Source organism: Somniosus microcephalus, chromosome 5, assembly GCF_052327205.1.
Source record: "Somniosus microcephalus isolate GS21.2 chromosome 5, FLI_Smic_1.0, whole genome shotgun sequence".
Classification (NCBI taxonomy): Eukaryota; Metazoa; Chordata; class Chondrichthyes; order Squaliformes; family Somniosidae; genus Somniosus; species Somniosus microcephalus.
The window spans coordinates 286,907,441-286,930,188 of record NC_140991.1 but is presented as its reverse complement, the minus strand read 5'-3'; the positions used below and the strand labels follow the sequence as shown (position 1 = coordinate 286,930,188).

The window sequence follows — 22,748 nt, the reverse complement described above, 5'->3', positions numbered from 1 at the left end:
CGTCCTCATCCTCCTCCTCTGAAGAGGCACTGCACTCTGCCCCTTGCTCCTCCTGAAGGTCCAATCCTCGCTACTGTGCAATGTTGTGCAGAGCGCAGCACACCGCGATCATTCTGGAGACCCTGGCTGGTGCGTATTGAAGGCCGTCTCTAGATCTGTCAAGGCACCTGAAGCGCACCTTCAGCATGCCGATTGCTTGTTCAATGACACATCTCATTGTCATATGGCTTTGACTGCAGCATTCATGGACCTCATTGCTTGGGCTCTTCACGGGTGTTATCAGCCACGTTTTAAGTGGATAGCTCTTGTCTTCAAGCAGCCAGCCAGTAAGTCTGTGCCAAGGTGTGAAGAGCTCAGGGCGGGTGGACTGGCGCATGATGAATGCATCATGGCAGCTCCCTGGGAATCTTGCACACCAGCTGTACATTGATGGAGTGAAAGCCCTTATGGTTGCCGAACACTCCTGGGTGATCTGGGGGTGCCTTGATGGCCACATGTGTGCAGTCAATGATGCCCTGCATCTGTGGGAAGCCAGCCAGAGATGCAAACCCAAGCACCCGTTCACTCTGACTAGCATCATCGGTGGCAGAGTGTACTGTGATGAAATATTCCATCCATCACTGCCTGTGACTGTGGTCGGTTTCAGTGTCATCTCCCTTCCCCCAGTCCTCATTGTATTGTTTATTGGAATGTGCTGGAATGTGCTGTGTGTAGGGCTCCGCCCATACCTGGCCCCTTTTGTAAGCTAGCTCAGTCTGGCCTCAGTCTCCAGAAGGAAGATACCTCTCTCTCTTACATGTTACTTTCTAAGTTAATAAAAGCCTTGTTTTGTTTCGCTAACATCGAGTCTCGGAATTATTGAGGCACATCAATTTTATTAACTTATTTTTCAACACTATGGATCAACTCCTGAAACCCGAACGTTTGGATTTGGATCAACATGCTCCGGACGCATCAGCACGCTTCGGACACTGGTTTGAGTGTATGGAATTCTTCCTGGACAATTCCGCAGCCGTCAAAGACGCTACGGACGCTGCGAGGATAAGACTCGGAATTCTGCGGAATTGGGTAAGCCACCGGGTTTACCCCCTCATCCAAGACGCCGATACGTACCTGGCCGCCTGCGACATCTTAAAGGCGCATTACCAGCAGCCTACGAATGAGGTGTATGGTAGGCATCTGCTCGCTACTCGCGCACAGCGACCTGGGGAATCGGTGGAGGAGTTCCTAAGCACCCTGAAAATGCTTGGCAAAGACTGCAAGTGCCGAGATGTAAAAGCCGCAGTGTACACTGACGAGCTTGTTCGCGATGCCTTTATCACAGGCCTCAGCTCCACTTACATCCGGCAAAGACTGCTGGAAAAAACAGGGTTGGACCTGAAACAGGCTGCGGACACCGCGCGATCCCTGGATGTGGCCCAGAGAAACTCGGACGCCTACTCTTCAGCCCGCGCCATCCACGCCGCCACGTGTGCACCGAGGACGCCGCCATCTTGGAAGGCATCTTCCCCGCCCGGCAGCCCGACACCGGCGGGGCCCCGCTCTCCCCCCAGAAGCCCTACGACAGCCGCGACGCGTCAGGGACCCAACTGCTACTTCTGCGGGCAGCCAAAACACACCAGAAACCTGTGCCCGGCGAAAGGCACCACCTGCTTTAAGTGCGGTAAGAAGGGGCACTTCGGGAAGGCGTGCAGAGGGAACCCCGCCGGAAAACCAACCGCCAGAAAACCCGCCACCGCCGTGTGTGTGCCGTGGGAGCAGCCATCTTGGACGCCATCTTGCCCGACCTCGTGGGGTCCGCCATCTTATGAGCAGACAGCGTGGACGCCATCTTGTATCGATCAGGGCCCTACAGTGGCATCGGTCACAGTGGACCAGACCAGGCCGCACCCGCTATCCAAATCAATGGTGGACATCGAGGTAAACGGGTGCCGGGTTAAATGTTTAATTGACAGTGGAAGCACGGAGAGTTTTATCCACCCTGAACTGGCACAACAACTCCCCCTAAAGGTGGTCCCTGCTCAGGGTACCATCTCTATGGCTGATAAAACCCAGACATCGACCATTCTGGGTTACTGCACGGTGCAATTGGGCGTTAACGGAACTGTATACGATAATTTTAAAGTATTAATCATGAAGAACCTATGTGCGAGCGTGATCTTGGGCCTGGATTTCCAGTGCAACCACCAAAGCATCACGCTCAAGTACGGTGGGTCCCAGCCGCCCCTCACAGTGTGCGGTCTGGCTACCCTGAAGGTAAAGCCGCCTTCGCTATTCGCGAACCTTACCCCTAACTGCCGGCCAATAGCGACCAAAAGCAGGAGGTACAGCTGGGAGGACAGGCGGTTTATCGCGACCGAGGTAGACAGGCTCCTGAAAGAGCGCATTATTGAACGCAGCAACAGCCCGTGGCGCACCCAAGTGGTAGTGGTAAGGGGTAGCGAGAAGAAACGGATGGTGATCGACTATAGTCAAACGATCAACAGGTACACCCAACTAGACGCCTACCCGCTACCCCGCATATCAGAAATGGTGAACCAAATCGCCCAATACCGGGTGTTCTCCACCATCGACCTCAAGTCAGCGTACCACCAGCTCCCTATCAGACCAGAGGACCGCCCGTACACCGCCTTCGAGGCGAACGGACGCCTCTACCAATTCCTCAGAGTCCCCTTTGGGGTGACGAATGGGGTCTCGGTCTTTCAGAGGGAGATGGACCGCATGGTCGATGACCACCACTTGCAGGCAACCTTCCCCTACCTCGACAACGTCACCATCTGCGGCCACAATCAGCAGGATCACGACTCGAACCTCGAGAGGTTCCTGGAAACCGCACAAAAACTAAACCTCACCTACAACGAGGACACGTGCGTTTTCAACACCACGCGCCTCTGCATACTAGGCAGCGTGGTGGAGAATGGGGAAATCGGACCAGACCCCGACCGATTGCGCCCCCTACGGGAGCTGCCCCTGCCCAACACTCCCAAAGCCCTGAAAAGGTGCCTGGGGTTATTTTCTTATTATTCCCAATGGGTCCCCAACTACTCCGACAAAGCCCGCCCCCTCTTGAAAGCATCCTCTTTTCCGCTCTCTGCTGAGGCCCACGCCGCCTTCAAAAGCATTAAGCAGGATATTGAGCGGGCCACGCTACAGGCAGTGGACGAGAACACTCCATTTCAAGTGGAAAGTGATGCGTCTGACTTCGCCTTGGCGGCCACCCTCAACCAGGCGGGGCGGCCCGTAGCTTTCTTCTCGAGGACCCTCCAAGGGCCCGAGATCAGACACTCCTCCATGGAAAAGGAGGCCCAAGCCATCGTGGAGGCAGTGCGCCACTGGCGCCACTACCTAGCCGGCAAACGCTTCACCCTACTTACCGACCAGCGGTCGGTAGCGTTTATGTTCAATAATAAACAGAGGGGGAAGATTAAAAATGATAAGATTCTTAGGTGGCGGATCGAGCTCTCCACCTTCGAGTACGACATCATTTACCGGCCAGGGGCCCTTAACGAATCCCCTGATGCCCTCTCACGAGGGATGTGTGCCAGCGCCACCGGGGATCGGCTACAAACCCTCCACAACGACCTCTGCCACCCAGGGGTCACGCGGCTGTTCCACTTCATAAAGTCCCGTAACTTACCCTACTCGATTGAGGAAGTTCGGTCTCTGACCAGGAACTGCCGCACTTGCGCTGAGTGCAAGCCTCGGTTCTACCGCCCAGATAGAGCCCACTTAATCAAAGCTACACGGCCCTTTGAGCGGCTCAGCTTAGATTTCAAGGGCCCCCTCCCGTCCGTCGACCGCAATGTTTACTTCCTGAACATTGTGGACGAATACTCCCGGTTCCCATTCGCCTTCCCCTGCCCAGACATGACCAGCGCCACGGTCATTAAATGCCTCAACAGCCTGTTCTGCCTGTTCGGTATGCCGAGCTACATCCATACGGATAGGGGGGCGTCCTTCATGAGTGAAGAGCTACGCCAGTACATGCTGTCCAAGGGGATCGCCACGAGCCGTACCACCAGCTACAACCCCCGGGGTAACGGCCAAGTGGAGCGAGAGAACGGGACAGTATGGAAAGCAGTCACTCTAGCTCTAAGGACCAAGGGCCTCCCTATCTCCCGCTGGCAGGAAGTCCTCTCGGATGTGCTCCATTCGATACGGTCGCTATTGTGTACGGCCACTAATGCCACGCCTCATGAACGAATGTTTGTCTTTCCCCGGAAATCCACCTCAGGCGTATCCATGCCGTCATGGCTCTCCACCCCAGGTCCGGTACTCGTGCGAAGGCATGTGAGGGGCCACAAGACGGACCCTCTGGTGGAGCCAGTACACCTACTCCACGCCAACCCCCAATATGCATATGTCCGGCACGCCGACGGAAGGGAGGACACCGTGTCCATAAAAGACGTCGCCCCAGCCGGCATCGACAACAACCACGGCAATAGCAGCAACAACGATCACAGCAACTCTTACCCACCCACTACTCTTTCATCACCCCCGGAAGAACATCGACCAACGGCACCCCCACCAACTACCCCTTCAACAACCCTGGCGGCACCCCCGGCAGAGACCCAGGAGGCTACCGGGGACACCCAGCTGACACCCGCGGCACCACAACAGCCACGTCGGTCGCAGAGGACTATCAAACCCCCGAACAGACTAAATCTATAGAAGGGGTGAATGTGATGAAATATTCCATCCATCACTGCCTGTGACTGTGGTCGGTTTCAGTGTCATCTCCCTTCCCCCAGTCCTCATTGTATTGTTTATTGGAATGTGCTGGAATGTGCTGTGTGTAGGGCTCCGCCCATACCTGGCCCCTTTTGTAAGCTAGCTCAGTCTGGCCTCAGTCTCCAGAAGGAAGATACCTCTCTCACGTGTTACTTTCTAAGTTAATAAAAGCCTTGTTTTGTTTCGCTAACATCGAGTCTCGGAATTATTGAGGCACATCATGTACATAATTGCCTGCCCTGGCAAACTGGCATCAGTGATGCATTTGTGGGCGGCCGACTGCAAAATCTTGTAAATGTCTCTGGCAGATCCCTGGAAGGGAGGCAAAGAAGTTGAGGGCGGTGGTGACTTTGACAGCCACTGATAAAGCTTGACCAACAGGTCAACTTGGCATCAGGTCTTCCAGCAGGCTGCAAATCTCTGTGACGATCTGATGCGAGATGCTGAGCCTCCTGAGACACTGTTCAGACATGTCCAGGAAGCTGATCTTCTGTCTGTACACCCTATGTTGTGGATGTCACCTCCTGCGAGCTGCACCTCTCTGCTCATCCCCTCTCTCCTGTGGAGTGACAAGTCTGTGAGGAGCATGCTGGTGCTGCTGGTGGTGCTCCTGCTGCTGGCCAGCTGAGGTCCAAGCTAAAACAGCATAAGTGGCACCCATGCTGATCGGATACACCACACATGCAAAGTGGAGATCAGAAGCACCAGCTTCTTAAGTAGTGAAGGTCAGCTCCAAAGTAATAGAAATCACCTGTAAAGTAGTAAAAGTAAACTCTCACAACAAGTACTGTGAGCAAAAGCCTTTCACACACGGAAGCAGCTGTGAGGTCTCAGTACTTACGGGAATTTTTGCCTATCATTTCTTCAGTCCCCTCAATTGCCGTGGTTCTCTCGCCTTGTTTTCACTGACGAGTTCCAGGAAGCCCGGGAAACCCGTGCACCCATAATAAGTTTAAAACACCTGTTAACATATTTAAATTGGCAAGCCGCCTCTCCTGAGGGGATTTCTCGCACGCAGACTAACACGCTGCAGTTAAATGCAGAAGTCAGTGAGTTGGAGGCGGCTTCCCGTCACACTGTCAATTTCAGCATGTGATGAATGGCCATTTGATTATGGTAGCGCCTTCCGAACCCCAGTACCACTCAATGCCTTCAGGCGAGGAAGAGGAGGAGGAATAAAGAAATGGGTAAAACAAGGAGACTCAAGACTGGGTTGTGCAATAGATTAGTTTTACCAGACGCCCTATATTTTTGGCTGCAGTCCCTGCAGTAATCCACCTCTGGAGCCGCACCTAATTTGGGAAATGGAAATGTCACGAGAGAAGGGAACTTTACACTGCATCTAATGGTGCCAGACTTGACCTGGGAAAACTTGAAGCTAACATGGAGTGTCTGAAAGGCAGAAGCTAACGTCCCTCAGCTGAGTGCAAAATATCACCAACATTCTGAACGAAATGTCAATGATTTGAACAGAGTGGACATAAACATTTAATAGATGAAGTAGAATTAACCACGGACCGGGCAGGATCTCACCAAAAGCACATGGATGGTATCAAGTCAAACAAACATCCCTAGGCACCTATGGTTTCCATACCTGGGAATGGTGTAGTAGTACAACAGCAGATGGGTCAGCTCTGTGCTGGGGCAGCTTTGGTTCACCCAGATTACGTTGTGTGTGCAGATCTGGATCACAGCTCGACCAGCTTTGTCTCTGCTCCCTGTGGGGTAAAATTACAAATAACGGAGACTGTGTTGATGTAAGAAAACTCACTAAGCACTTGGTTTGAGTATAAAGCAAGGATTTAATCAACTGTTTCACAACCATGAGATTCTAGTTACATCACTAGTTCCTGGTTACAAAAACGTCCTGGGCAAGCTGGGCCCACGCCCGAGTATTTATACTCCTTGGACAGCGCCACCAGCTGGCCACCCAGTGTTATTTCATGAGTCATTTCTCCATGAATGATAAGATTCATGACATGTGTATTCATTCTTCCCCCATCTATCTTTGGCAAAAAGTATTCAGTTACAATATAGAAAATGTCTCAGGGTGCTCTACAGAGAGGGGTGAGAAAAATAAATAGTCATAGATAAGGGAATAGATGATGAGCCAAGCAGGGAGAGAGTAGGAGCGGTGACCAAAGCTTGGTTGAAATTATGGGATTTGAGAAGGTTTTTAATGTTGGACAGAGAAGAGGAGAGGCAGAAGGGATTAGGGAGGAATTTCTAGAGAGTAGGGTCAAGGCAACTGAAGGCTCGGCCATCAATGGTGGGGCAAAGGGATGGGAGAGATACACAAAGGATCAGAGTTAAAGTGCAGAAGGGTTCAGGAGGAGGTTGGAATGGGTGAGGCCATGGATGGATTTGAAGAGGAGGACGAGGATTTCTTGTATTTCGGGACAAGTGACCAATGTAAGTCAGCAAAGTACATATTGTGGACGAGGGATTTGTTGCAGGAGTCAGATAGCTATGTTTTGGACCAGTTGGAGAAGTAATAACATTCTTAACACTGGGCTTGTATATCAGTGACTTCCTGTAAATCTATGCCACTGGTCCGCTTACTTCAGAAAAATTTGGGTTTGTGCAATTTTGCATGGAGGCCTTTGCTGGGAGCCTTGCCCATTGGAAGTGAAAAATCATGGCCAAAGGCATGGCCAAATAGTTTCCTTCCATTAGTTACCATGCCAGGTGGTACTGAAAGAATTCTTCACTTTTATACTTAGTCTCAGCTACTATGCTTTTTTCCATTTCTCGCTTTGCCCCTCTGAACACCCTTTTAATGTGTTTTCAAATTTTCCGGATTCTTCCCAATAAGCCCTTCTCCTTTCTCCCTGTAGAATTTGTACAGGCCGTTTTCCTCTTTATCTCACATTTTAATTTGTTTTTTAATCCATTAAGGGTCATATTTGTTGAGTATGAGCTTGTTGGCTTTGGGAGTATATTTATCCTGCATGTTCAGCACTGTGGGGGAGAAATTCGGTATTGCCCCGTTTGGGGCGCAATTATCGGCCGGGCGCAAATTATCGCCTCCGACTGCAAACTTGGCTTCTATCGCCCCTGGAGGTGATTGGAGCGCTAAATCAGGCACTACACACCTCTCTTAAGGCAATAACGCCAAAGAGCGAGGCGCTACCTCAGAGCGCTGGCGAAGCTCATGTGATGTCAGTCAGCAATGGAACACAGACACAATGGCGCCGGACAGTTCTTAAAGGGGAGGGTTGATTTTGCTCTCCATCCACACCCTGCTCATTGCAGCCTTGAATCTCGGCCTGGAGAGACCTGTACATCAATTCTGCTGGAAAGAACAATGGAGAGGCCCAAGGAAAGAGCTCAGAGTGCAGCCCCCACAGTCTCTTCTAAATCGATGCAAGGTCAAATCAAAATGAACCTGCAAAGTGCTGCTCAGTACCCTAAACTCCTTCACACAGCGTTGAATCTCTCCAAAAGTCTATTTCTCTCTCTCAGAATGCTTGGTGCAAAAATGTCGCCGACAAAAAAAGGCAGGAAGCGGTCACCTTTAAATAGTGCTCCCCCAGTCCCTTCCCGACTGCAAAACGCTCCCCTCAACCTGTCATTGCTAGCAGCAGGCAGAAAGGCAGGGGGCGCCACTCAATATCCAGTCCGGGGCATTGCATGCTCGACTGACGTCACGATCATGGCGGTAGTGTTTAGCGCCGCCGCAAAATGTCTCGTCAATTTTGCGAGCGGCGCAAACATCGCTGTCCCCGGGCACTAGTTGCTTTGCGCCCCATTAGAGCCCTCTTAGGGCACTAACGGGAGGTGCAAAGCAACCAAATTTTTACCCCTATACCTTTAAAGGTGTCCTAGTTGTCTTCTACTGATGTGTTGCTAAACAATCTCCGCCATCTATTTGCTTTAGTTGTTCCCTCCTTTCATTGAATTTAGCCCTTTTAAAGTTATGTCACTGGCTCCTGGTTTTGTATATTTGTGACCTCGCAGATTATGTAAAACTTTATCATTCTGTGGTCGCTGTATCTCAGGGGTGCTGCGACATCCATTTCCTGTACACTTTCTGGATCACTAATATGGACCAGATCAAGATCAGCATCGCCTCTAATGACACACTCGGTCAAGAAGCACTGCGACTACCAACTCTGACTCTAAACCACCTGGGTACCACAAGTGATAGCCTTCCACCAGTACCTCACCCAAGTAGCCAGACTCTACATGTGAGCCGAGACAGCAAGCTATTCAAGTGTGCATCACAGGCAAACACAATCCTTATTCGTCCAGGGGCCAGATACCCATTAGGGGGTGGTTGGATGAGTAGATTTTTTTAGGCAGCGAGTTATTATGATCTGAAATGCACCGCCTGAAAGGGTGGAGGAAGCAGATTCAATAATAACTTTCAAAAGGGAATTGGAAATATAGTTGAAAAGGAAAGATTTGCAGGGTTATGTGTAAAGAGCAGGTGAGTGAGACTAATTGGATCGCTCTTTCAAATAGCCGGTACAGGCACGATGGGCTGAGTGGCCTCGTGCTGTGCTCTATGATTCTAGGTGCCTAAATAATCATCGAGGGTGGGAACCAATGTTCCCTATATGTTGTGCGGCCGTGGCAGCTCTCTGACGGTCCTGCGCAGCCTGGGACCGGCTTTCTCGATGTAAATTAGGTGGAACATTGGTGGGAACCAATGCCAATTTTTCCCCTTTCTAGCACAGACCAGGGTTCAAACCGTAGACAATCCTGATCAATACAACTCAGTTCCACATTAATGCTGCATTTGGACCTCAGCCATCAGGGGAGCTTGTAACATATTTCTGAGTTATGTACTTTTTTTTTTAATTCATCCTGAATGCTCATCATTATACTTTTCAAGGTGTCTCACTGATGTGTTGGCCAAGAACTTAACTAACAGATAATTTAGCGAAAACCACCAGAGTATTGGATTTTTAGCTTGCTCTTTTGTTCCCCCCCGCCTGCCATTTAATTGTTTCCTTTTGTAACACTCTGAAGCCATTTTCTGCTGGTGAGCATACCAACCTGGTAACTGGGCGACTCCCGACTGCAGCAAGTCCAAGTTGACCTCTGCGGCCGTAGTGGGGAGGTTGCTGCAGGCTTGGGTAGCGCGCTGGGCCTGCAGTGCGGCTTGAGGGCAAGGGGCTGAAGGAGGAATCTTTGCAGCTTCCCACGTCTGGCTTAAAACTGCTTGGCAGCTGCCCCTCCTCTGCATCTCAGTCGCACAGCTCTGGGAGGAACCTGCAAAAAGCAAATCGGTCCCATTAAGTAATGTGGCAATACTCTGAGGCGCTCCAACGATAAATGACTCACAACTGTACCAAAATAAAGCACGAATAATTTGCAGAAGGATTCTTCCTGGTATTTTATGTGAAACTGAAATTATAAAATATGTATGCTGATAAGCCACTGGGCAAAGTGCCCGAGATGTGAAGGTTCTTATTTTTCTACATGGGATCTCTGCTTTCCCTGCCCACGCTCGTGACCCTTGGCAACACAACATATCTAAAAAGTATTTTCGAAGGCGATGAGAGATTAAAAGAAAACATGTTGCTGTTTTGCAAGATTCAAGTGAAATATAAATGCTGTTACTAATAATTATCATGCGTAGTAAAAATAAGACTATTGGTTTGGCCTTTGATATTTAACCCTGTGGTGGATTCTTTCTGAAACTCGGAGCCCGGATGTAACTAGTACAGTAATGCTCACAAACCATTCCTTCAATCATTCTAGAAGCATCTATTCTGGTCTTGAGCTCGTCCAAAACTCTGCTGCCTGTATCCTAACCCGCACCAACTCCCGTTCACACATCAGTCCTGTGCTTGCTGACCCTGTATCCTAACCCACACCAAGTTCTATTCACACATCAGTCCTGTGCTTGCTGACCCTGTATCCTAACCCGCACCAAGTCCCGTTCACACATCAGTCCTGTGCTTGCTGACCCTGTATCCTAACCCATACCATGTCCCGTTCACACATCAGTCCTGTGCTTGCTGACCCTATATCCTAACCTGTACCATGTCCCGTTCACACATCAGTCCTGTGCTTGCTGACCCTGTATCCTAACCCGTACCATGTCCCGTTCACACATCAGTCCTGTGCTTGCTGACCCTGTATCCTAACCCGCACCAAGTCCCGTTCACACATCAGTCCTGTGCTTGCTGACCCTGTATCCTAACCCATACCATGTCCCGTTCACACATCAGTCCTGTGCTTGCTGACCCTGTATCCTAACCCGCACCAAGTCCCGTTCACACATCAGTCCTGTGCTTGCTGACCCTGTATCCTAACCTGCACCAAGTCCCGTTCACACATCAGTCCTGTGCTTGCTGACTTACGTTGGCTCAATTTTAAAATTCTCATCCTTGTTTTCAAATCCCTCCATGGCCTTGCCCCTCACTATCTGTGTAACCTCCTCCAGCCCCACAACCCTCTTAAATCTCTGCACTCCGCCAGTTCAGGCCTCTTGTGCATCCTCAATTTTCATCGCTCCACCATTGGTGGCCGTGTCTTCAGCTGCCTAGGCCTTAAGCTCTGGAATTACTTTCCTAAACCTCTCTGCCTCTCTCTCACCTCTTTTAAGATGCTCCTTAACTCCTTCCTCTTTGACCAAGCTTTTGATCACCTGTCCTAATATCTTCTTATGTGGCTCAGTGTCAAATTTTGTCCGATAATGCTCCTGTGAAGCACTTTGGGATATTTTAAAGTCACTATATAAATGCAATTTGTCATTGTTGCTACTGTACTTGTAGACAATACTAATCTGTCAGGTTATACAACACTTCCAAGATGCACAGAATAGTGCAGGAAAGTATAGCTCATGTGGTGTGGGACTCATTGAACTGAGACACTCATGCAAAGCTTTGTTTACATTGACATTTGAAAGTGAAACTGGATCCAGAACCAGCTGAAATCTGACCTCCATTGGGCAATTTCAGTCACCTGACTATATGCCAATTCAGTGTCGGTTTAAAGTAGACCCACTTCATGGGTAGATATCATGCCAGAACTAATTTTAAAGTTCACCAATGTAAACACTAGTCAGATACAATGTTCTCCATTACAACAGTGACTACACTCCAAAAGTATTTTATTGGCTGTAAAGCGCTTTGAGACGTCCAGTGGTCGTGAAAAGCAAGTCTTTCTTTCCATCACTCAAATTGACATGAATTGACATGAAGAGGCAGCACTTCATGTTGCAAATGTCTATTCACTTGACAATCTCCTACACATGTCTTTACTGATGGTCTATTAAATATTGTTATGTGTAGGCCAGTGATGTAACACAAAGTAGAATTATCCTTTCATTATCAGTTACATGTCAAGGATGTGACAACAAGAATTCATCTTCTGGTTTGCATTTACCGCTAACTCACCAGTTAGGATTCCATGGTTGCCGCCGACTACTAAGTACGTTTGGAAATGATGATAAAACCTCATAAACTCAGAAGGTCCTTGTTATGTATTGTGTGTTCTCCTCCCACCTGTGGTGGCGCTGTCACAGCAGATAAATGGTTGGGTGTTCTCTTAGTTAAGTTTAGCTCTCTTTGTTCAGAACTTTCCAGAACTTCCTTTTCCCTTCGAATAAAGCACTTCATGTTTGAATCTCTGGGTTCTGAGTCCTAAATTGTGTCTAGGTAGAAAGGTACCGACACAACAGTCCTGGGTTTAGTTGCCGGTCTGTGCTCAGTTAGCTGATCTCAAGCAGTGCAGTGGCTAGGTGCTATAATTGGTTTCAGCTTGGGAAGGGAAAATATCCTGATTACACAGTGGCTTCTGTTGGGAACTGCATGCATGAGGACATTGGCTGGAGACAGGATCAGGCTCAGATAATGTAAGGAAGAAGGAACCTGCATTAATACAGCACCTTGCACACCCTCAGGACGTCCCAAAATGTTCATAGCCAAATAATTCCTTTTGAAGTGTAGTCACTGTAGCTGTGAGGGAAAGCACAGCTGCACCACAGCAATGAGATAAATGGCCAAATAATTTGTTTTTCTGGTGGTGTTGGTTGAGGAATAAATATTGGCCAGGAGTGCCGTGGGATATTTTACATCCACCTGAGAGGGCAGACGGGGCCTCAGTTTAACGTCTCATCCGTAATACAGCACCTCTGACAGTACACCACTCCCTCAATATTGCACTGGACTAATGCTTTCTGACACCATCAGGCCATGACTTCTGCATCTTAAGCCGGCCCTGGCTGGGATGGGCTGCCCTCCCGATTCTGCTCTGCGTGTAGTTAAAGTGGTGTGGGCAGGAATGCATCAAGAACATGGTGCAACCTCCCCCCACACCATTTTAACTACCATCCCACTCCATTTGCACTGGACAGCCTGGGTTGAAATCTGGGCTATAGTTCCATTAATGCTGTTGATCCTCCAGTATCTCACCCATTCTGCACATAAGCCTAGACAGCAAGGTCTGGTAAGCTCTTTGAATTGCAGGAGCATCACAGCCTGATATCCACACTCCTCCTGCAATCCCTGGATAGCGATTAGCAGTAGAAGATGGGCTGATTTTTGCCTCCCTAGCCTAGGAATGATGAAACCATTCGTAGTGCTCCTCCGACTTCCCCACATTGAATGCCATCAGCCATGGTCTGGTTGAATGGCGGAACGGGCAGGAGGGGCTGAATGGCCTACTCCTGTTCCCATGAACCTAGACTTGCCCCAGCTGAGATCCTCTAAATCAAGGCAGATCAGGTGAATTTGGAACCTTCTTGGTCTCTACAGCTCAGTTCCACATTGGGCAATGCCCTTAGCATCTAAGACATTGGAGGAAGCTGTTATCTCTATTGTAAACATGGAGAGCACTCAGAGTCTTTGATACATGTTTGCTTGTGGCAATTGTGATGCCAATCCGACACGACATGGCTGACTCTCAATGACCTCGGGACAGCTAGGGATGGGCAATAAATGCAGCCTTGCCAGTGTCATATGCCTAGCAAGAACAAATAAAAGAAAAGGTCATCTAACATTATTAAGAAGATAGATGTTAGTACAAATATGTTAGCAACACAAACATAAAGGCCATAAAGAACGCAAACAAAGCACTGGGGTTCATTTCTAGAGCGATAGAATTGAAAAGCCAAGAAGTTATGTTAAATTTATATCAAACCTTGGTTAAACTACACTTAAGAGTACTTGGCACAGTTCTGTTCTCCATATTATAAAAAGGATATACAGGTATACGAATTGGAGAAAGTGAAAAAAAGATTTATAAGGATGACACTGAGAGGTTATAACTATCAGGAAAGACTGAACAGGCTGGGGTTCTTTTCTCGAGAAAAGAGAAGGCAGAGGGGTGACCTGATAGAGGCCTTTAAAATTAGGAATGAGTTTGATAGGGTAGGCATAGACAAGGGCCTAGAAATTGGGTTGGGGCGCCAAAGTGGCGCAAAAGTCGCCTGAGCGCAGGATTTAGCGCAGCGATCGGAGTGATACCGATCGCCAGAAATTCAGTTTCAGTGCCCCTCGAGGAAGACGGGGCGAGGCTCGAGGTGCTCCGCGTCCCTCTTAGGGCGCTGAAACTGATTATCGCAGCGCAACATGCCGCAGCGCCACATGCTGCGGCACGACACACTGCGGTACTGCAGGCCTTCCTCCCACTGTTAAGGGGGAGGTGCCTGCAACAGCGCGATCCCCGATCACGAGTGCCGGCAAATGAGCCCGGCACCAAGGAGAAGTGCCGGGCTCTCAGGAAACAGCCGGCAATGCCGCGGGGGGGGGGTTAGGAGGCCGGGGACGGAGGTGCTGGCAGGCGGCCGCCCCGCACCTCCACCTTAACTTGCGCCGCTGCCAGCACAGTAAGGTCCCGTGAACCGGGCGCGGGTAGCGAGCGGCGCAACTGCGGCGTTCGCTACCAAATATCGCAAATGGGGCGCTGCGCACACCGATGACGTCATCGGTGGCGGCGCAGCGCAAATGCCTAACGCCACCATTAGCGCCCCTACTGAATATCGCCGGAGACGCAGCCAGTGGCGCTACAGCCACTGACTGCCTCTTTAGGCGCTAACAGGTGGCGCTACTCACCCAATTTCTCCCCCAAGATGTTTCCACTTGTGGGAGAGTCCAAAACTAGGGGCCATCAATATAAGATAGTCACTAATAAACCCAGTAAGGAATTCAGAAGAAACATCTTTACTCAGAGAGTGGGAAGAATGTGGAAATCGCTACCACAAGGAGTGGTTGCGGCAAATAGCATAGATGCATTTAAGGGGAAGTACATGAGGGAGAAAGGAATAGAAGGATTTGCAGATAGGGTTAAATAAAGTAGGATGGGAGGAGGCTCATGTGGAGCATAAACACTGGCATAGACCAGTTGGACTGAATGGCCTGTTTCTGTGCTGTAACTTCTGTATGCTTCTATGTAAGAAGGCAACATCACTTTGCACGAACGTCTACTTTTTTTTGCTAAGATTAACAAACAGAAGAAAACATTCTTCCATGTTGCTCTGACCTTCATAATTACATCAAAAGCATTGAGCAGACTCGGTTGGACAGTGTCAAAGGTTAATGTGGACCAACCATTGTTTCCTTATAATGAGACATTTCTCTCGGGTTTTACAGATAAAAGGTCGGGACCCTTTTACACACATCAACTATTTAACCACACATCCGCAGATCTTTGCAGCAATTTAAGGCTTGTTTTCATGTCAGTGTGGCAACAGATTAAAGTGATTCTGACAGGTGAAACCTCCAATGCTAAGCTTATTCAAGAGAGGCATCAGAGGATGTCTGTGTCAGCACAGTTAGGCAGTCTGTGAGATAGCATATTGTTCTGGTTTTATTTTACCTGAGAATTCTCTCCAGTTCCTCTCTTGAAATTGTTGACTCCTCGTTCGGTACAGTTGCACAAACACCAGTTACCCTCAGGTACCTGGCCTAGGTAGCCATTATTTATTTGTGAGCCCAAACAGCAGGCCCTGGGGATTATCGCTGTCGAGCTTAAGCCTTTCCTTATCCAGTGTACGCGTGCGCACTATCCAGCGGGACCGCTGGACTGTGATAAGAAACAGAAACCTCAGCTGATGCTTCTCCTCTCTAATCTGGAGTGAGCCTTGGCTCAGTGGTCGCCTTTCCACCTCTGAGTCAGAAGGTTGCAGGTCCGAGCCCCACTCCAGACAGCCCTGGCGAGCAGTGATGAGATTTCCACTCCCTGAATAGCGGGTTGACATCCAGCGGGAAACTTGTGTCTGATATGAGTGGGGCAGCCATCCCCCACTTCCCCCCACCCACCACATCTAGCCATTCCTCCCTTTGTCAGGCTAACGACCCGTCCACATTAAAATGAGCCTTTGTTACGGAAACACTACCCAGAGCATGAACTGCTGGATCGCTGGAAGAAATGGATTGCCTCGCGTTCTGTTACTGGATTTTGCTATTTAACCATGGGAGTGATAGTGTTCTCAATAATTGTCTGTACTTGTGCATTTTCTACAAAGATCACTGCATCGTGATCTGGAGTGCGAACCCTTGTCCCACTGTTTTACCCTCTCTCCCTATCCCAAGGACAATGAGGAAAATTTTGCATCAGTTAACTCAACACAAGACTGAAGTCTAATCAGCAGCACAGTGGGTGTTGCATTTATCCACTAAACAATGGGGGAGTATAAAGGAAAGATTTATATCATCATTTCAAAGCCATGAAGGAAGAAGGGCTTTCTGTCCAACCACATCTGGTTATTACTGAGCCAAAACCTAATGTGTAAAGCATCCCGGAATTTCCTTGGAGCGGCTCTTGCTCCAATTCACTTCCAACTACGAGGAAATTCCATGTCACCGAGTGTTGTACACCCTGGCTGACATTTTAAGACTTGATAGTGATTTAAACTGGAAAAATCAGATAGCTGATCTGAATTTCAGTCTTTACCTGGAGTAGTGGAGCTGCTTCCAGCTTTGACCAAACACACGTCAGAATCCAGCTTCTCCGGTTCCGCTGCGTGTCCATTTAATACTTTTTTTTGATTTCTTGAGGAATCACCAGAAGAGCATCTTGTCCTTAGTGCTTTGTCCTGTAAGTTCTTGTAGGCCATATCCAAGGATTTGGATCTCCTGCGACAGGTTCTGCTGCCAGTGTCAGAAGAATGTTCTTGCAATGTCACAGGCCTAACTGGGTCTTGGCAGTGCTGGCTGCTTCTAGCATCTTCATTCCCTCCTTTAGTTGGAGACCTGTCACTGGGCAGGTCATGCTTACGATTCTGCTTGTCACCAGCTCTATTATTACATGTCCTTAAGTTTCCATTACTGATCACTTCAGTTTTATGCTCCATGATTTCCTCGGCTATAGATTCCTCAGAACTGAAGCCCAGTTGCATTGGGTTCTGCAGAGCCTCCATGTACGATTTTCTGAAAAGGCGCCTTGTTTCAAAATACATTGAATCCCGTTGCTGCTTCCGCCGTTGGCATGGACTGCTTAAGTCTGTGGCAAAGGTTAAAACTTTTGTACTAATCCTGCTCTCAGGGATAGGAACCACCAGAACTTCATCTTTGACTGTTGGGGTCTCAGCAGAAAGAGGACTAGGTCGAACTAAAGTTGGTAAAGGAGATACTTCAGTGCTATTAGAATTTTGGGGAAACAATGAGCAATCTCCTTCACTAGATCCCTTGGAAGGCTCCTGTTTGAGATCTCTTTCAAAAGACTGAATGCCCCCTGGTAAATGAGTCTCACAGTTCATTTTATCTTCCAAAATTGCTGATTTCTCAGATGAAACCGTTGCATCACCAGAGGTGCAATGGTCTGGCGAGTTGCTGCTTTCCGTCATTTGAGGCATCTTTTCTGTGGCGAAGCTGGTATCTATCAACTGGTCATGGTGAACTGAACTGGAGTAGAAATGGGTCGGTATGGTTTTCGGCCTGTTGACAAACGCAGGGTTAATTACGTTCTTCCAATGTACTCTCAGAACAGCAGTGCCACTTGTTAGAAGACAGCTATGCAGAGAACAGTTCCTCTCACGGTTCACATTTTCTAGAAATTCCATGGTGAAGACATTCGCATAGACACACTCGGGGACAAGAACCTCTTCTACTGACTGTCCATTTCTGGAAAGACATTTTAGCACCAATTTTGCAGACTGGTTCCCCTGTGGTACAATCTGTATGTAAAAATCTCCAAACTTGAGAGGGACCCTGTGGAGAGATGCTAACTGCACCACCACCTTTTCATGGACACAAAGTGGCCAGCCTTCATGACGGAAGATGAGCCCTGCGTACTTGGCCTGCAAGTAAAAGAAAGACAATGTTAACGCAGCCACACAACTCCTCTCAAGGAGCAAGATACCTGCTTGGTTTTCCATTTTCTAGTCCAGGAACAACAAGGCCAAATGTTGGGCACATATGCACCCACCACCCCTCCTTTTGCCCCACCATTGGCAGCCATGCCTTCAGCTGTCTAGGCCCTAAGCTCTGAAATTCCATCCCAAAACCTCTCTACCTCTCCTCCTCGCTCTACTCCTTTAAGACTCTCCTTAAAACCTACCACTTTGCAAAAGTCTTAAGCCATCCCTCCTCATATCCCCTTCTTTGGCTTGGTGCCCATTGGCATCTTGCATTTATATAGCGCCATGGGATGTTTTTCTACCTTAGGAGCAAAATAAGTGCAAGTTGTCATTGCTCCTGCTGTCTAAACTAACTCAGCATAGACAGGGGCTAATGTTCATCATTTATTAACACACCTTGATTAGCCAGGGAATAAGGATCGACTAATCAAAAAAAATACATGTTGGTTATATGAAAGAACACCAGTGCGTGGCTTTCATTGGTTTACTTAATCTGGTCTCTAATGAGTTTGTCATCAAGTTTATGTTAATCTATTGATTATCTTAACAACAAGCTTCCCTGATTTTCCAACACCACACAGACGCAAGCAGACATTTTCTTGCTCAAAAGATTGCAACAGCAGGTTCCCTCCAATGATTCACTGAAATGCATTCAACCAAGCCACACAGACAAGTGAGATCCCAGTTCAATCCCTGGTCTGTGCTCAGTTACTTAATCTCGGCTAGGGTGGCAGTGGGAGTGTTGCAATTGGCCTCAGCACCCTTCGATCAGGGAGCGGAAAATCAGGCAGGATTCCACTCCTGATTTGTCAGCTGTGGTTCAGGGGTAGCACTCTCACCTCTGGGTCAGAAAGTTGTGGGTTTAAGCCCCACTCCAGAGACTTGAGCACATAATCTAGGCTGACACTCCAGCGTAGTACTGGCCTAAGCAACATTGAGTTTGAGAGGGGAAATCAGTCAGGATTCCCTTGGCCAGCGGCAGGGCTGAAAGGATACAAGATGCAGGTATCCTCGTACGTTATCCCCCTTCTGGCATGCACCTCTTGCTTTCCTGCCCTCCCGTCAGCACAACTCCACCCTTGTGCCTTCCTCATTTCACACACCCAAGAAATGCAGCCTGCCCAGCCAGTGGGTCAACAAGAAGAGGCAGCCTGCCCAGCCAGTGGGATCGCAGGCGGATGATTCCATCCTGGATATCCTGGCCACAAAGGGGTTGTCTGGGATGCATCCTTCCGTCTGATTCCTCCTCTTCGGCTTCCTCTTCCCTCTGCAAGCGGATGCTGTAAATGTGAAATGACAGCATAAAATGCTGGAAATACTCAGTTGGTCAGGCAGCATGTCGACCTGAGATGTGAACTCAGTTTTTCTCTCCATGGATGTTGCGTGACCCGCTGAGTATTTGCAGCATGTTCTATCTTCTCAAAGGCCTTTATTTACCATCCGAACCCTTGCAAGCATCCAGCAGCAGTCCCTACACACATAAAAAACTTTTCACATCTATTGCAGCAAGCCACCACTTCAATAAAAAAAAATGTAAAAGTCCAAAACCCTTAAATTCAAACTTACCTGAATGATGTGTGTGTCCCTTTAAGAGCTGCAGACATCACCACTGTCAGCCTGCTTGCAGGCCAGGTTAACCTGGCATGCTAAGGACCCAGCGCTGAGGTCGAAGTTCGCATTGGTGACATTAAGTCGGCATTGCATGCCGATTGACGTCACCACGCCACCATACTTTTCCCAGGGCGCTGCCAAGGCGGCCGTCACGGGACCCGCCATCAGCTGGCGAAAGAGCGGCCGCCGCTGTTTTATTGCCATTTCATGGTGCTACGGAGTGGCAGTAAGTAGGTGAATTTCTAGCCCAATCTTGGTGGTGTTGGTTGAGGGATAAATATTGGCTAGGGCACTGTGGAGAACTACCCTGCTCTTCTTCGAATAGTGGCATCGGATCTTTTGTGTCCACCTGAGAGGGCAGAAGGAGCCTCGGTTTAACATTTCATCCGAAAGACGGCACCTCCGACAGTGCAGCCCGCCCTCAGTACTGGCACTGGGAGTGTCGACCTGGATTATATCTCTGGAGTGGGACTTGAACTCACTGAGCCTAAAACCTGAGACCTCACCAGTCTCTGTAGTTCACCTAGTCACTGGACAGACTGGCTCAGTCATAAGGGGGTTATGTATGAAACCTTTTTTTCATGAAGACAACATCCCTTTAACGGCTGTACAGTGAATATTCTGACAGAAGCCAGATCGTATCCGCATCCTTCAAATAACATCTGCTTTAACACCTTAGAAAACCTGTAAAATATATATTGAAGGCCACAGAGATTACTGCCCTGCCTATAATTAAAATAGTTTCGCCCTTCCCTAAAGCTGTGCTACACAAGATTCTAGAAGACGCACATGTTATTTACAGAAAATGACATTTTTTGAAAAGTACAGACAAGTTATACACACACCTTATTGTGTGGAGCACACAGAGTTTACTGCCAGTGTAAAACTTTATGTAAAATAGGCCCGACTGTACAATTTGAAAAGTGGATAGTAATAGTAATAGGACAAAGGAACAAAGCTTGGAAAGAAACAAGGAATGACTTGCATCTTTCATGACCTCAGGACGTCCCAAAGCTCTTTACTCCGCACTGGTTCTCTGTCCTTCCCTCCTCACAATACCCGTCTGTAAAGTAATCCCATGTCCGCTCAATGCTCTCGGCATGAAGTTTGATGCGATTCTTCTTAAAGTGTCTCACTTAAAGTGACTAGGTGAACTACAGAGACTGGTGCACTCCCAGGTTTTAATAATGTACTTCACCATACCCCAAAAACATGGCGCAGATCAAATTCAGTTTGAGGGCACTGATCAGAACCGAATTTGACCTTGTACTCTATTAAAAAGGACAAATGCACCACTGTAAATAGATTATCCACCACAAAGAGAAAGAAAATCAGCCGGCAACTCACATCAGCATGCTTAAAGAGGCCCTTTATTTAAATCACTTTGAAAAACCAGCAGAACAAAGTGCCTGGGAACAATTTGGACACAACTCATCGATGCCTTTACTGCCAGGCTGGGCCAAACACAAGTCCTTTGTGGAAAGAAGCACAGAGGCAGCCCAAGAATTTTCCTCAGATTGTGCAAAGCTACCCTCGTCTGATCCTGGAATGTAGTTACCCAGCCTGATGCAACAAGAGGTGGCCACACAGGTGAGGAGACCTCAAACAATCCAGAACTGGGCAATAAGGGCAGCAAATCGCTTCCCGTGATACATACGCTTAGCTTATCTTCACAACATCCAGACAGTGGAAGAAAGGCTTCTAAAACTCCGACAGAGGTACCTGCATGAGGCAAGGACTAACCCACCATCATCACAGCTGATAGAGGAAGAGGGACTGAAGCAAACCCAGCACATTTGCAACACTGCAGAGAAAATTCCCCTGCAAGGGTCAACTGAGCCAATGGCACTGACATCCACACATTTGTCAGAACTATTACCAGTATACCTAGAAAAAAAGAACTCGCATTTATATAGCGCCTTTCCCGACCTCAGACCATCCAAAGTGCTTTACAGCCAACGAAGTAATTTTTGAAGTGCAGTCACTGTTGTAATGTAGGAAACGCGGCAGCCAATTTGCGCACAGCAAGGTCCCACAAACAGCAATGTGATAAAGACAGGTGTTGTTTTTATTAGTAATGTTAGTTGAGCGAGGACCCTCCTGTTCTTTGAATAGTGCCATGGGATCTTTTACGTCCACCTGAGATTGCAGACAGGGCATTGGTTTAACGTCTCATCCGAAAGACGGAGTACAAGCTCGCTGCATACACGCTGTCTGTACTTCTCCAGGCCTCAGCTAGGTCATTGTGGCAACAAGAGGAAGTTCGCTTCATCTCCACAGGGAAGGAGAGAAAAACCATAGGGGCTGTTAAATCCAGATCACCCCACGCACCTCCTCTAGGCCATCTCCAGAGCAGCAGTGGAAAATTCCGGAAAGGAGGGTTCCCACCTGCTCGCTTGGCAAATGGTGCACGTTGTGAGGTGACCAGAAAAGGGGATGGGTAGAAAGTAGCTCAAAATGAGGAAATCCTAACCTTAAAAACAAGAAGCAAATTCAGGATTTCTCAAAGAGACTCTTGTGTTCGTGAAATACTGCATGAAAACAGAACAACACAAAGTTTGCCAAAAATGATGCAGTGTCATAAATAGTGTCAAACAGATCATTTTGACAAATCATAAAGACAAAAATAGCACACAAAGCCTTTCTCCTTCTCAAGAAAAAGTGATTTACAATGAAACACTTTTTCCTCTTTTTATTTAGCACCAATTTTCTCAGCTAAGTTTTCTCCCCTCCCCAACTCTCACGACAGGGTGACCCTTTTCCAGGGTCCATTTTCACAGGCCACAGTCATCCATCTCCCCTACCTCCCCCCAATCCCCTCCCATGCCCCCCCCCACCATCCCCCTCACCCGCCCCCCCCCCCGCCGCCCCTCCACACTCACCCTGGTTCTTCACCAAACCGCCCATTATTTATGTGTGAGTTCTGACAGTGTCACTGGGATACCCTGGAGGGAATCAAAAGTCGAGCCATGCCCATATCCCATTTTCACCACGTGCCAATGCAGGCACACTACCGTAGGGGTTGCTGGATAGTGATGAGGACCAGGAGCCATGGCTGGTCTCCCTTCATGCCCCAATCTCTACAGTAGTGTTGAGGCCAATTCCAGCACCCCCAGCCTCACTACAACTCAGCACAGGTGAACCTGGT

The 22,748-nt window shown here is 48.5% G+C and overlaps 1 protein-coding gene across 6 annotated transcripts in view; it reads right to left on the bottom strand.

Annotated features, from left to right (window-relative positions):
• The window catches only part of plekhg4b (pleckstrin homology domain containing, family G (with RhoGef domain) member 4B), a 320,410-nt gene that overhangs the window by 69,569 nt on the left and 228,093 nt on the right, over positions 1-22,748 (bottom strand). For 5 of the 6 annotated variants that reach the window (XM_085989108.1, XM_085989111.1, XM_085989113.1 and 2 more), the window contains 3 exons: positions 16,585-17,929; positions 9,736-9,951; positions 6,326-6,449 (listed from right to left, as the gene is read on the bottom strand). In XM_085989108.1, the coding sequence (XP_085845234.1) occupies positions 6,326-6,449; positions 9,736-9,951; positions 16,585-17,929 (1,685 nt within the window). The remainder of the gene's footprint in view (positions 1-6,325; positions 6,450-9,735; positions 9,952-16,584; positions 17,930-22,748) is intronic. The other variant, XM_085989112.1, reaches the window with a different exon arrangement.